The sequence below is a fragment of the Silene latifolia genome, chromosome 9, assembly GCF_048544455.1.
Source record: "Silene latifolia isolate original U9 population chromosome 9, ASM4854445v1, whole genome shotgun sequence".
Classification (NCBI taxonomy): Eukaryota; Viridiplantae; Streptophyta; class Magnoliopsida; order Caryophyllales; family Caryophyllaceae; genus Silene; species Silene latifolia.
Genome location: NC_133534.1, coordinates 32,064,871 through 32,081,556, shown reverse-complemented (window position 1 = coordinate 32,081,556; position 16,686 = coordinate 32,064,871). Strand labels below are relative to the sequence as shown.

The window sequence follows — 16,686 nt, the reverse complement described above, 5'->3', positions numbered from 1 at the left end:
ATTTTGCAAAAATTGGAGGAATTCCCATGAATTGCAAAAATGAAAGTCGTTTGGTTGACTCAATTTTGCAAAAATGGGGGAAGTAGAACTTCCATGGAATTCACTTTCTACAAAATTGTAGGAAGTTACTTACCAACACCCCCTTGGTAACTTGCAATTCCCATAAATTAAGTTCCGACATAGGTAATCAAACACTTTTTAGAAATTCCCATGAATTAGGCTAAGGAGTTTATTTCCCAAGATTTTCTACTTCACGTTAATTTGCACTTCCCGCATTTATGAACCAATTTTAACAGGTATAATAATCCTTATACAGAATTATAAAGAATTTTCAAGTAGATCGGTTAAAACTTTACTTGGCCCGACTGACCCGTTTTATCAAGGTCTAAACTCATAGACCTTGCCGCAACCCATAACCCGAAAAACTCCAACTCGCAATGATTCGGTAATTTACAGTCAAACAACACAACCTGGTATCGGTTCGATGATAAACTAATTTAAGTTAACTATATTTTCATTTATAAAAAACAAAAGACAACAAATAACATGATATCGATAGATATTTTAAACAAATTTCAAAAGTCATAAGTGTTAAATTTTATCGTACAAAGTTTACGTTTCAAAAATATTGTATCAATGTTCAAAATGTTTGAAAAATGTACATTTTAGTCTATCTGTTTTATGCTCGCATTGTCTCACACTTGATATTTCATTAACCATAGAATAATCGCTTGTACTTAAAGCTTCGCTTCATGATTAATTAATTTATTTCGGTTTTTTTATTGCATCTTTGTTGTACAATTTGGAAAAATAAAAAATGTTTAAATGAAATTAAAGATTTGTATAAACCTTCATAAATGGAGAAAATAACTTATAAAGTACTCTGTATTAGTAACAATAGCCATAAACAATACTTTTTTTTATATAAAATAGCCATAAACAATGGGAAGAATCAAACAGTTCTACAAAACATATACCAAAGAAATAAGAAAAATCTTAAGAACTGCAAAATGTACTATTTCGCTTGATTTATATAGTTAAGTCATCTATTGTGGGATTCTACTTGAACAAATGAGAATATGTAAACACACTTTCACCATGAATTTGCCGAGTTCTTTGTTGGAACATCTATTTCGCTTCCGTTCTATTTAATGATGTTAATTTTTTTTTGTCGCCCTTACCTTGCTAATTTCGTCCGGCAAAAAGACGAAATTACCCTTTTCTTAATTCACTTTCTTCCATTTTTTTCACCTATTTTATCTATATGCATGTATTTGTTGAGTTCTTCTTTGTTGACTTCTGTTCCGTTTAATGTTGTTAAAACTCAAAGAGCAGATAATCATGGCAATATAAATTTGGAAGAAAGCTTTTGATATTTGTTCAACCACATTGCTCTGACTAAATGGTAGCACGCAATACGGAGTAGCACTGTAGTAGTTTAGTATATTAAGATTTACCTCGTTCCCCGTAAGATTTAAAAATGTACAGCTAGTCATGTTATAGACATATATATATCCGTCTATAGCTAAAGACGGGTCAAATAGCTTGAAAGTGGTGACATTTTTTGCCCCCACCAGCCCACTTGTTGCTTGTCCTATTAGGAATGTGCTATTGTATTTGGCCCGTCTTTAGTTATAGACGGATATGTGCCGTTTATAATGAGTTTTTTTGTGAAAAATGTATATGAGCTATAATTGATTATGACTTACGATAACGTATAATGATTTCGTACTATAAATTAATACATAAAACGATAAATATATTGCAAAATATTACACTGTATATAAAAGGGAAAAATATTATTCTGATGATACTTCATATTTAAATTTCTGTTAAGTTTTATTTCATCTTGGAAATATAAAATATTTCGTGTATTAATTGAAGGAATCTTCCGTGTTTCTTTAAAGCTTTGAGGCACAAAATACTTTAGTTAAGATTTTGTCATTTATAGAGAATATGTATATAGCTAATTTGATAGGATTTTCTAACATTTTCGTTTCATACCTATATAATATCTTATTTTAAAATAAGATAAGATAAGGTTGTTTCATATATTCTAATTAATTTAGGCAAATATATTCAAGAATATTAATTGTCGCTCAAACATGATTTATTTTTGGTACATTTGCTCAAACATGATTGAAATTGCGTAAATATAGCAAAGTATTTTGGGTAAATGCAGAGGAATTTAGTGACACATGTTTACGCGCCTTTCTTTCTTCTTCTTCTTCTTCTTCTTCTTTGCAATGAATGCAGGGGGAGCTTCTCATTAATTTAAAAATCAGGACATTACAAGACCCACTTAGCCACGGATAAAGCCTACCAAGTGCGCTAATAAGCTACTTGGACATCAAGCCAAAACAAAATCCAACAATTATCGACCTACTGAATAGTGATACATCCGAGTAGCAACAAGATAAGAGATTTTTCTAATCAGAACTGCAGGTGGTAGGCCTCTGTCATGGAAAATCCGAGCATTTCTTTCTCTCCAGATCACATAAATGGAAGTCGCCAATAAGCATCTCCTAGTAACTTTCACCCGGGCACATCCTCTATTATATTGCTTAAACTAGTGAAGTAGCAGATGCAAGGAGGATGGAGGATTAAAAGTACCAATCAACTGACAAACAGAGCCCCAAACTTGAGCAGAAAAATTGCACACAAAGAAGAGATGTTGAGTGCTTTCCTCAGCTTGCCCACATAGAACACAACGATTGGCCAAAGGAATGCCACGAAGCTTTAGGTTGTCAACAGTTGCAAGCTTATTTTGGCAAGCCAAAATACCAATAACAGCATGCTTAGGAAGAATAGCAGCATCATGGATGGTCCTGAACCAGCTGACAGCAGGTGCTTTAGGCCTAAGAATTTGATATAACATACCCATCTGCAACTTATCATCCTTAGTGCAATTAGCTAAGAGTTTAGACGCATTGGAGTGTCTAGACAATTGAAGTAGCATATCCTTTATGAGCAACACTGATTTCCAGAACCAAGAGTGTGTAGAAGAGCTTGTAGCATGCCAGATAGACTCACCCTTTAGCATATAATGAGTAATCCAGGCAGACCAAAGACAGTTGGGTTTATAAATCAACTTCCATATCCACCTTACCATTTGGCATTTATTCCAGCTCAATATTTCCTTGATATCAAGCCCACCCTCCCTTCTAGGAAGACAAAAACCAGTCCAACCCTTAAAGACCATTCTCCTTCTTCCTTCAGCAATGCCCCAGAAAAAATCTTTACAAATTTTCTGAAGTTTTTTAACAATCCCCTTAAGAAGCAAGATGCTGGCCCCTCAAAAATTCTGTATGCCAAAAATAACCGAGTTAATAAGAGTAGCCTTCCCTGCATAGCTAAGAGAATGATTTGCCCAGTGCATTATTTAAGCTCTGATCTTATCAAGCATGGGGTTAAACATGGTAGCAGTGAACCTGGAAGTGGTTAAAGGCAAGCCAAGATATCTAAAAGGGAACTCCCCTTCCCTGAAACCCGTAACATCCATAATCATCTTTTTAACTGGCTCCCCCACTCCTCCAAAGTAGACATTGGTTTTCAGGGGATTAGCAGCAAGGCCAGAGAGAGCTGCAAATTCATTCAAGCAATTAGCCACAGCTATAACAGATGGGAGGTCCCCCCTAGTAAAAACCAGCAGGTCATCCGTAAAAACCAAGTGAGTAAGGTGAAGCTGCACACACATTGGGTGGTAGGAAAACCCAGGGTAAGTTGGAAATCTCCTGAGTAGTCTAGAAAGGACCTCCATTGCAAGGACAAAGAGGTAAGGAGAAAGAGGATCCCCTTGGCAAAGACCCCTCTGCCCTTTAAAGAAGCCCTCCACCCCTCCATTCACAGCTAGGGAGAAATGAGGAGAAGTGATACACTTCATTACCCACCTCACAAAAACACGAGGAAAGCCATATAGAACCAAGCAGGCTTGCATAAACTCCCAGTTGACAGAATCAAAAGCCTTCCTTATATCAACTTTCAGTAGGCACCTGGGAGTGATTCTAGCCCGAGTATATTTGGCAGTGAGCTCATGTGCAAGAGAGGAATTATCAAACAAGTCCCTATCCTTGACAAAAGCTGTCTGCTCCCAGCCCACCAGACTATGAAGGACCTCCTTAATTCTGTTAGCCACCATTTTACAAGGTGGTACAACACGCAATGGGCCTGTATTCAAACACAGAAGAAGGTGTATCAGTCTTAGGAACCAGCACCAGCAAAGTGGAAGTGGCAGCCTTGGACAGAGTACCCTTCTCAAAGAACTCATGAACAACTGCTTGGAAATCCTCTCCAACAATAGGCCAAGTATCAAGAAAGAAGCCAGAAGTGAATCCATCCACCCCAGGACTTTTATGACGATCAATGGACTTCAAAGCAGTAAGTAGCTCCAGGTTAGAAAAAGGAGCCACTAGAGTTTGCTTTTGGCCCTCATCTAGAACTCTTGTGGTAAAGAGCTCAGAAGGTAGAGGTTTTATAGGAGAAGAAGTGCCTTACAGCTTCCTGTAATAATCAACAAAAGCCCCTCCTATAGCAGCATGCCCCTTACAAATGTTACCATCAGCATCCTTAAGAGTGCCAATAGTATTTCTGATGCGCCTATCTGCAATTTTATTGTAGAAGTACTGTGGCAGTGAGCTCATCTTATTATTATTATTATTATTATTATTATTATTATTATTATTATTATTATTATTATTATTATTATTATTATTATTTAAATAAAGTAGAGAGTGACACGTGGCATCTGAAGGGGCATTGACACGTGGCGATTAAAGGGGTTGGCGGTTATTGTTTTAATATAATATATGATGATTAGCAGCATATTCAAAAACAGTAGATTTCGACCGATATGCTATTAGAATATGTCATTAACCAAATACTTAAAATTAGTAGATTGATTGGTCAAACTACTATTTAAGCTGAAATCTACCAATTTCACCTAATATACTGTTTACCAAACGTGGTCATATTTATATTTTACTTACATTATAAATTAACCGTGCATTTCCTGCACGGTTGTAAAACTAGTTTTAAGTATAAAACCGTGAATAAATAAATAAGAAACCAATCAAGTAACTTGGAGGAACTGAGTGGTAAATCAAATAAAAGTAAAAGCCCATTTAGTATACGGAGTATTTATTAAATAAAAGTGAAAAAGTTCCTCTCTAATACACTCCTCTCTGATGGCTCTCTCTATAAACTTCAATTAGTCTCAAATGTCCAGATTTTATTTCTAGACAATTTAACTTCAATTATTTTGAAGTTGTGAAAAATGAATAATGATTTTGTGTTATTTTGTTTATGAGTATTAGGGCCTGCTTGTTATCCGGGAAGTTAATTAGGGGGAGGTGTTAAAGGGGAAAAGATTACAGGGAGAAGATGTCAGTGGGGGAAATTTTTCTTGGGTTCAATGTTTGGCAAGTTATGGGAAACTATTACTAGAGGAAAGAGCTTTAGCTAGAGTTCATAAGAAATGTTGGGAAAAACTCGTATTTCCCTTTTTGTGTAATTACGGGAAAAATAAATAAAGTGAGTAAATTAAATTGAGACAAAGACACAATAGAATTTTTGGTTACGCGGAAAAACCCAAATAGGTAAACAACCGCGGGACGAGTGTCCAATTCTTCCACTATAATATTTGTAGTAGGATTACAAGTCGTCACCTTAATAAGGTGGATATCTCTCACTATTAACAGTGGCTTTCTTTTCTCACAAAACTCTCACAATAATAATACTAATTATTGTGGATTAATAATATATGTTTTGTATTTGTGATTGATGAAATATGCTCTTCAATCTCACGTATTTATATGTGATGATGAAGGTTTAACTTACTCCAATATTAAACGCTAAAATGAATGTTTTTCCCCACATTCATTTAGCAAATGAGTTTTATCAATTTCTTTAGTAAATGCATCTACGTTATTCATTTACTAGATGAGTTTCAATGACTTAAATCATGTGAAACATCTCGTTCACTTATTGTGTTCATCCCTCTCAATTAAAGAGATAATAACCCAACAAATCTCCCCCTTCTCGACTTAATTGGAGGGTATCACCACACCGGAACCACCACAACAATCATCGAACTTCTTTGTTGATATGGTCTTGGTCATCATGTCGGACCAATTGTCATCAGTGTGAATTTTATCAAGTAGAAGCTTCCTTTCTTCTAACACATCTCGAATCCAATGATATCGAACATCGATGTGTTTGGATCTTGAATGATAGGCTGGATTTTTAGCTAAGTGAATAGCGCTTTGATTATCACAAAGCAGAACATATTTTTCTTGCTTTTGACCAAGTTCTAGCAAGAAATTCTTCAGCCATAACATTTCCTTACAAGCTTCAAATACTTGCAATATACTCGGCCTCGGTAGTTGACAACGCAACACATTTTTGCAGTTTAGACTGCCAAGATACAGCCCCCCCTGCAAAAGTAGTCAAATAACCCGATGTCGATTTTCTGGAGTCGACATCGCCTGCCATGTCTGCATCACAATAACCTTTTAGCAAAGGTTCACCTTTACCAAAACATAAGCATCTATTGCTCGTTCCCCGGAGATATCTAAATATCAATTTCACAGCGAACCAATGTTCCTTTCCGGGATTAGATAAATGGCGACTAACTACTCCGACTGCATAAGCAATGTCGGGTCTTGTACATATCATAGCATACATTAGACTGCCAACAGCGGAAGAATAAGGGACATTCTGCATCTCGAATCTTTCATTCTCACTAACTGGACTTTGCTTCTTACTGAGTTTGATATGTCCAGGAAGTGGCATACTAACCGGTTTGGCATTGTTCATCTTGAATTTCTCAAGGACTTTCTCAATATATCTCTCTTGGGATAGCCATAAGAGTTTCTTCTCTCGATCACGAATAACTTTTATCCCAAGGATTTGTCTTGCCGGTCCCAAATCTTTCATAGCAAATGATTTGCTTAGAGCTTTCTTGAGCGATGCAATTTTCAGCTTATCTTGCCCAACAATTAACATATCATCAACATATAACAATAGTATGATGAAATCACCACTTGCGTACCTCTTCATGAAAACACAATGATCAGTCTGTGTTTTGTTAAAACCGTGCTCGATCATGAAGGAATCAAATTTCTTATACCATTGTCGTGGTGCTTGCTTCAAACCATAAAGACTTTTGTTAAGACGACAGACGAGATTTTCTTTACCTGGTTTTTCGAATCCTTCAGGTTGCTCCATATAAATCTCCTCGTCAAGATCTCCATGTAAGAATGCAGTTTTCACATCGAGTTGCTCAATCTCCAAATCTAGACTAGCAGCTAGACCCATTACAACTCGGATGGATGACATCTTCACAACAGGGGAAAATATCTCATCAAAATCAATCCCCTTTTTCTGATTGCATCCCTTAACAACAATTCGAGCTTTGTATCGAGGTTTAGGGTTGTTCTCTTCATTCTTGAGCTTGAACACCCATTTACATCTCAACGCTCGTTTTCCTTTAGGCAACTCCACTAGATCATAAGTGTAATTCTCATGCAAGGATTGCATTTCTTCTTGCATAGCTTTCTCCCATTCTTCTTTATGATCGCTGGTTAGTACTTCTCGATAATTCTGAGGCTCCCCTGCATCAGCGATAAGTTCATACTCTTCTTCACTATATCTAGTGGATGGACGTCGTTCTCTACTGCCACGACGTGGTTCAGGTTGAACCTGAGTATTTATATCATCTGCTTCAAATTGTTCAGCATTCTGATCATGATTTTGTTCTCTTTCTTCTCTCCCTATATCATCGGGTACCATGGGGGATGGTGAAGAATTATCACGAACAATAATATGAGGCTGAGACTTCTCAGACTCCTTGAGGTCTTCTATTGTTTGATCCTCAAAAAATACAACATCTCGGCTTCTCACGACCTTTCTTTTGACTGGATCCCATAATCTATAGCCAAATTCATCTTTGGGTGAGCCAAGGTAAATACATTGCCTGGTTTTTGAATCAAGTTTGGCTCGCTCGTCCTTTGGAATGTGGACGAATGCGCGACAACCAAATACCTTCAGGTGATCATAAGATATCTTCTTTCCCGACCATACTTCATCTGGAATGCCTCTATTTAAAGAGTTTGATGGCGAGAGATTGATAATATCAATAGCAGTCTTCACACTTCTCCCCATATGAGTTTGGGAGTTTTGCGTGAGATAACATACATCGAACTCTTTCACAAATAGTCTGGTTCATTCTTTCAGCTATGCCATTTAGCTGAGGTGTCTTCGGAGGAGTCTTTTCTAGTCGAATGCCAAAAGACTTGCAATAATCTTCAAATGGACCACGGTATTCACCACCATTATCAAGACGGACGCACTTTAACTTCTTACTTACCGTCCGACGTTCCACCATGGCATGAAATTCCTTAAAGGATTGGAGTACCTGGTCTTTGGTTTTCAACAAATATAACCAATCTTTTCTCGAATGATCATCAATAAAGGTGACAAAATAAGATGCACCTCCTTGAGATTTTTCAACATAGAGCAAACGTCGCATGAACCAAATCTAGGATATATTTTCTTCTAGATGGCGAACTGGATCTTTTAAATGAGACTCTATGCTGCTTGCCTGCTAAGCAGTGTGTGCAAGGATCAAGAGATTTACCTTTCACCTTTGTTAGTAGGTCTTTTTGTGAGAGAATTTGTAATCCTTTCTCACTCATATGCCCTAACCTTTTATGCCATAACTCCAAGGAAGAATTATCATGAGCAATATTTGCCTCCCCCTTGAATAAGCGCCCATGGGTGAAATATAAGGTACCTTCTTTCTTTCCTCGAGCGACAATCATATTACCATTGGTGAGCTTCCACTTTCCGTCACCAAAGTAATTCATATACCCAAAGATCATCAAGTTTACCACCGACATCGATTAAGCCGCATATCGGGTACATGTCTCACATCCTTCAACATAAGCTTACAACCGGTACTAGTCACTAGTTGAATATCTCCTAAGCCAACAGTTTTGCTTGTGACTTGATATCCCATTTTCACCGTACCAAAATCACCTTTCTTGTAGGATGAAAATAACCATTCATGTGGGGTGATGTGAAATGATGCACCCGAATCGACAATCCATAGGCTTTCATCGTAAGCTAAATTGAGATAATTGTCTTCTCCGATTATAAATATATCGGTTTCTTCCTCAATTGCGACAATTGGTGCTTGTTCTTCTTTCTTCTTTGGGTCAATTTGATCGGGCTTGACCGTACCATTTTTCTGGTCTCTCTTCAGATTTCGACATTCGGGTTTTCTATGACCCGGTTTACCACAATAATAACAAGTGACGCTTGCTCTAGAACGAGATTTGGATCTTCCTCTTGACTTGTCACGCCCCTTGTTTCTAGAGTTATCACGATTTTCACTTCTGCCTCTGTTTTCAACAACATTAACATCTCGAATCATTGAAATACCACGTTCCTTTCTCCTGGCTTCTTCATTTAGAAGACTGTCAGTAACGACATCCATGGTGAGATTTCCTTCAAGGGATGAGTTACTGAGTGTAACAACTAAAGTGTCCCAACTCTCAGGAAGAGAGCTTAAAAGCAATAGTGCTTGTAGCTCATCATCAATCTTCATATCCACCTTGGTTAACTGGTTTACAAGACCCTTGAAATTGTTCAAGTGTTCAATCATGCCTTGACCATCTTTATAATCTAACTTCACCAATCGTCTTACGAGAAGAGCTTTATTTCTAGGAGTTTTCTTTTGAATCATAGATTCAAGTTTTGACCATAATTCATGGGCATTAGTGAAAGTAGCCACATGCTCAAATAAACTTCGGTCGATATATTTACGTATCATAGCGACCGCTTTCCGATTAAGGAGATCCCAATCTTTGTCTGATTTTCCTTCCGGCTTGTCTTCACTAATGATAGGCTCATACAAATCTTTACAATATAAATGATCCTCCATCATTGGCTTCCAATAGGAATAATTATCAGCCGTGAGTTTAAACATGTCACCATCATAATGAGCGACGGTAGTCTCCATAATAACACAAGAATTTATAATGAGCCCACTAACGTGGCTCTGATACCACTGTTGGGAAAAACTCGTATTTCCCTCTTTGTGTAATTACGGGAAAAATAAATAAAGTGAGTAAATTAAATTGAGACAAAGACACAATAGAATTTTTGGTTACGCGGAAAAACCCAAATAGGTAAACAACCGCGGGACGAGTGTCCAATTCTTCCACTATAATATTTGTAGTAGGATTACAAGTCGTCACCTTAATAAGGTGGATATCTCTCACTATTAACAGTGGCTTTCTTTTCTCACAAAACTCTCACAATAATAATACTAATTATTGTGGATTAATAATATATGTTTTGTATTTGTGATTGATGAAATATGCTCTTCAATCTCACGTATTTATATGTGATGATGAAGGTTTAACTTACTCCAATATTAAACGCTAAAATGAATGTTTTTCCCCACATTCATTTAGCAAATGAGTTTTATCAATTTCTTTAGTAAATGCATCTACGTTATTCATTTACTAGATGAGTTTCAATGACTTAAATCATGTGAAACATCTCGTTCACTTATTGTGTTTATCCCTCTCAATTAATGAGAGAATAACTTAACAAGAAAAGAGGAGAGTGAAGAGGATACCTGATGAGAGGGAGAGAGCAAAATACACACGGATGAAATGAAAACATTGAGTTTTATTACTCCAGTAATTGTTACTGATGGGGGCACTGGCAGATCTTGAAAGAAATTTTCAGGGTGCCAAATTATGGGTATTTGAATATTTTGATATACTTTAGATCTTATCAAGATGTATTATATAAACTCTAATACATAGGGGGTGTTTGGTTTAGCATATTCAAGTTTTTAGCATGTTTGACTCAACAATCTACTAAAATACATGTTTGGTAAATGACATATTGAAACAGTAGATTGAGCTCCATCTACTGTTTTCCAATATGCTCCTCCTACCAGCATATTCACTTTAGTAGATTATAAAAAATGAATATGTCTATAATTTACACATGTATACAACAATCTATTTATTAAACCCGCTAATTACCACACACTTCTGCTAAATCTGCTAATTGTAATATTCTAGTCAAACATGCCAATCAAATCTTCATTTGTAATCTGCTTAACCAATCTTTTTCTGCTAATTATAATCAGCTGAGTACCAAACAGGGCCATAATCAAATATAGATGAAGGGTTTTCAATTCACATGAACTGCTCTCATTAAGTTTGACAAATACGAAGTAATACGAATTATAAATGAGTACGAAACTCTAGATATAGACTAAGTCTCATGAAAAACCGGTCTCTTAATATGTTTACTGAGATATTATCTTACAATCAAAACGTCTTGCTTGTGATGAGATCAAGCTGAAGATCTCTCACAAAAAGGGAGAGGGAAAAGGTGGGGCACCCCCTATGTGATTTCCCACTCACCTCTCATGGGTATTTTATGAGAGGAAACGATATCCGTCACAAGTTTGTGACGGATATCGCCGTCTTCAATGAGATTTTGTGAAAGGTTAATATGTTATGAAGGAGAGAGGATTCAAATTAAGAACCTACTGTTCACAATTTCACATGTTCTTCGTTTTTTCGTTTCAATTGGTTAAAACATCTCTAACTAATGAGAGACCTTCTCTCTTAAGATTTTGTGAAAATTAATAGAGCATTATACTCCGTATAATTTGTGTTGGATAAGATTTTTTTTTTTCTGATGGAATTCATCAATGGTGAATAATAATTTAATTGCAAAAACTTGATCCGATATTAAACAACCTAAGCTATACGGTAATAATTAGAAATAAGAGTAGTTATTGTGTTATAGTTTTACACTTTGAGACGACACTATTATGTAACAATTAATCTCACTATAAATGGATATATGCGTCTAAAGTGAAAGATGGGTCAAGCGGATCGGGTCATTTCGGGTCGGGTCATTTTCGGGTCAATGATTAAGAAGGAAAAAAGCAATTTAAGTCTTTTGGGGCCAATTAAAGTTATGTTTTGTCGGGTCATTTTCGGGTTGGGTAGTTTCAGGTCGGGTCATTTCGAGTCGGGTTAATACGGGTCTATGAAAGCTCGGGTCATTTTCGGGTCGGGTCGGGTTAATTCGGGTTTCGGGCGTCATTCGAGTGCGACAATTCAAGTCAATTTCGGGTCTCGGGTCAGCCTTTTCGAATCGGGTCAATCGGGTCGGGTTGATTTTGCCAGGTCTACTCATAAGTCATAATCCCGTAAATTGTAAACTTGGGCTTGGGGTAAAAATACGAGGGGGCCAACAAACAAAATCATTCCATTTATGTTGCATCTAATACAATATGCTTTGGAGTTGTTGAAAATTGGGCTGAACTTCAGGGTGGCCTGGCCCAGGACAACCAAAATCTGCCACTAGATGGGTGGTGGGTAATGGATTACCTCTCTTGGGAAGTACTCCCTCCTAATCTATATTTTCTTCCTTTTGTTTGTGGGCACAAATATTAAGGCGAAGAATAAAATAAGAGTAAAAAAGTTGAGTTAGATTTGGTGATAGAAAAGATGGATGAATTATTAAGAGTTAAATAAGGAATTGTGGGTCACAAACTTTAAGGAAATGAATAAAATAGGAGTAAAAGAGTTGAGTGGGGTTTGGTGATATGAGAGAGGGATGAATAAAATAAGAGTAACAGTTTCCAAAATAAGAAAGGGAAAGAAAACCTGAATAATTCGTTTAAGGAAATAGAGAAGAAAATAGTGAATAAGGGGGAGTAATAGTTACTAGGCTTTAATAATTGCCCTTATACCAAACCTCTGAAAATGGGTAAGGTCGTGTTAAATATCGTCGACACTTTTACTAATTATCGTCGACAATTAACACATCTTTCCAATTTTGCCCCTCATTAACTTCCTCTTGTCTCTCTCTCTCTCTCTCATCTTTCTAAAACAAAAAAAGACGGTTTTTCGGAAAAAAATCATATTTAATTTACGAACTTTTCGATTAAAACGGTTTTAAACATACGGTAACAACGATATTAGTAACGGTTTTAATAATATTTTCGTTCGGAATTTTACTTTTTTTTTTTACGGACGAAATTTTTTTTTCGTCCGGAATTTTTTTTTTGAAAAAAAAAAACAAATTTTTTTTTACCGGACGGATATATATTTCGACTGGACCTAGGTCTGGACGAAATTTTTTTTAGTCTCGACCTACGTCTGGATAAAAATGTTTTTCGTCCGAATTTTTTTTTGAAAAATAATTCATTTTCTGACTTAAATTAATTTTTAGCGCGATAATCGTTAATCGCTAATCCGTTCTAACAATAACGATTCTATTCTAAATAAACCACCTAAAACTACTAAATAATTACAAATATTTAAAAAATTAAACTAGTTTAGATTACTTGTCGTTGATTCCTTGAATTTGGTGGCGGAATTGAACCGGTGGTGACGGAAATGTCGTACTTGAAAAAAAGTTGTTAAAATATGGAAGGTTTAGAGTGAGGAATAGATTAGGAAAATCATTAAAAAATGTCGACGATAATTAGTAAAATGTCGACGACGTTTAGCAGGTTGGTAATAATTACCTCTAACTTATTCAAGCTTATTACTCTTATCCCAGGCATGTCCTTAGAGGAAATGGACGGAATAGCAAGAAAAAACAATGGAGAGGAACCAGCGGCGGATCCAGGATTTGAGTAAGGAGGGGCACAGTAAGAAAAAAAATTGTGGACAACATTTATACATTAAAATTCAAATATCGTCTTGATTTTATGGTTCTATTTTGATTTTTGTGTTTGTGTTTATGTTGTTTCTGTCTCTGGGTTGTGTTTAACGTCCCTTTTTTTTTTTTTTTTTTTTTTTTTTTTTTTTTTTGTCACGTGAGGGCACGTGCCCTCACTCCCCCCCCGCCCCCCCTCCCCAAATCCGCCCCTGAGAGGAACGATTCCCTCCCCAAAGTTACCTTATTTTTTTACTTAGCTTAGACTATGTTTATAGGTAGGGTTAAGTCGGGCTAGCTCTTAAATAAAGATAAAAAAATGAATAATAAAATAAAAATAAAACAAAAGCAAAACGAAGCCCATGTTCTACTAAACGCGGTCTAGGCATCCCCTATTTACTAAATGAGTATGCGAAACTCCAAAAAACATGTGTCCTAGAATAGTTTGTATTTTTAGCATATACTATAGGTATTTACATGACGGGTTATAAATGGGTATAATCTCTTAGATTTGAATATTTATAACATTCTATATTTCACATTCCGCATAAATTTATATTCGGTCTTTCTATGATAAAGAAATTATTTATTTATTTTTTAAGAACTTTATGATAAAAATTCATTGATTATTTATCATAAAAAGTTGTCGCTAAAAAAAAATGCTATTAGTAAATATTTATAAGGTAACATCATTAATTTCTCGGCAAAAAAAATTCATAAAAAACACTCATTTTATGACTTTTTACGATTTATTTTTTTTATTTCTCAAATCAAAATATAATGATGAGAAACATGAAAAATAGAATTTAAAAATTTCACAAATAATACACTGAAAAGTAAAACTCTATAAATACCGTGCATACATTAGACAAGGTCTATACTAGTTCTAAATTAGACACCTTGGAACGCTTTTGGAGGAACGCACATTTTCACAGCTACTCTTTATCATTAGAGAGTCATTTTGCTATCTTTTTTTGGCTAACCATAAACACTTGGACCCTACCAATCGTTGGTTGGCGCAGTGGTAGCATGGGGATGCGCTTGGTAGGGAGGTCTGCGGATCGATCCCCCACAACTGCGATTGGGAGGGGTTTAAATACCGTAATCCTTGGACACGCCCCGAAATCCGGATTAATCGGCCCAATGTGGTTCGGATTACCGGATGGTTTAGACCAAAAAAAAAAAAAAAATAAACACTTGGACCCTTAGACTAATTTTAAAGTTGAAAGTAATTTTGACAGTTTATTCATTTTAAAGAATTGTAAACTTAATTTAACAAATTAAATAAAAATATAAAATATACTAACATTTCTAACTTTTTATTCTTTTCGATTAGAGACCACATTTAATATATTTTAGAAATGGTTTTATTTTTATTAAGTTTATCGATAATTTACCTTTTATATTAAAAAATAATTCTGAGGGAGACTTATTGATAAAATAATACGGAGTATAAAATAGACTTATCAATAGTTATGTTAGAAAAAATCAAGAACTAGATTTAAGTAGGGCTTGAACCTAGTTCTAAGAAGGGTTACAGGAACAACTGAAAAAATCGGTCTTAGGTTTCGGGTTAAAACACTGCGTTAGAATGGTTCAAAAGGTAGCAGGTCAAAGGTTGTTCAATTAGTAGGGTGATGTGTTTTGACTTTCTCTAGATGGGGTACTGTACTGACTACATACATACTGAGTTACTAAATTCAGATTTACTTACATAGGCGTTTGACGAGTAACCTCAGTTCATCAGCACGGATAGCAGCGAGTGAGTGGAGACGATGCGAGGATAGCATTTCAACAGTGGCGATTTTTCTTAAGTTTCTCCAGTGAGGCCCGTAAGAAGCAAAATTTAGACTGTTATCATCGTAGCCCCTATATTTTCCAGCTAAGGTATTGGAAGCGCGGTTACAAAACACAAGATCGTTTTTGTTAAGGCAATCCTCAGCTGCTGAAGGCGAGGAGACTAACAGGGTTTTCCGCGAACCAAACCAGAGATATAAGACTGGGCCGAGGCGGTTTGAAAGGTTTGTTAAGGTATCAGCATTTCCATTGATCGCCAAATAGAGATGGCCTATCACGGGAATATAGAGGAAAGGGGAAGGAGGGAGTTTTTGTAATTTCCCAGTAAGGTGGATAGTAGCTAAGTAAAGAGCTACAAGGATGGGAATATAGGCTAAGTATGATGTACCCTCCATTTTTTAGTAAATATCTGCTAGGGAGTAAGATGTAGCAGCAGTGCCCTTTTTATATCTAGTTTCATGTAACGAGTATTTTCAATTTGTTTAATAATTAACGTTGACGTAATTTTTTTTTTTTTTTTTTTTTTTTGGTAATGAGAGGACCCGAAACCGCTATTTTTAGAGTACACTCACTAATTCCTCGGCTATACGTGATACTATGATAGCCTCCAAACCGAAGGTAACATAGGGGAAATATCAAATGGACATTTGTGGGTTGGTATGTGAGTCATGTAATGACATTTTGTGCAAATATCAAATGGACATTAGACAACTTGACTATGGGCCAAATAAGAAATGTTACATTTTCTTTGTATCGTCCGTTTATAGTAATGTTACCTTTGGTCTAGGTTGAGGGAGTATTTAATTGATATATAACTCCCTCTGTTTTACTTGTTACGCCCCATATTTTTTCATTTATTCCTAATTTCTCCTTGTGCATCTAAATGAAATTTAGTAAAACTAATTATCGATTTATACTTTTATCGCATATGTGTTTCGAAAACGGCTTTTATCATAACTAATTATCGTTTTATCGTAATAAAAAAAAATGAAGTAACAAATTAACTTTTCTTTTACATACTCCTTTCATCCCGGTTATAGTTATTTATTTTCATTTTTGGGTGTATCAGTGAATAGTTATCTACTTCCTTATTTGGTCATTTTTTGATGACATTTTCCTTATAGTTGTGGAGTTATAGGTTTTGTGTGGTCAAATTCACTCATTTTCCTTTTCTTAATC

General features: G+C 35.8%; 1 protein-coding gene across 1 annotated transcript in view; it reads right to left on the bottom strand.

The window, feature by feature from the left end:
• LOC141599491 (cytochrome P450 81Q32-like) overlaps window positions 1-15,999 on the bottom strand; it is a 52,867-nt gene extending 36,868 nt beyond the window's left edge. The window contains exon 1 of the mRNA XM_074419513.1: window positions 15,425-15,999. Coding sequence (XP_074275614.1) covers window positions 15,425-15,902 — 478 coding nt within the window. The 5' untranslated portion in view covers window positions 15,903-15,999. The remainder of the gene's footprint in view (window positions 1-15,424) is intronic.
• Window positions 16,000-16,686: the final 687 nt, after the last annotated feature.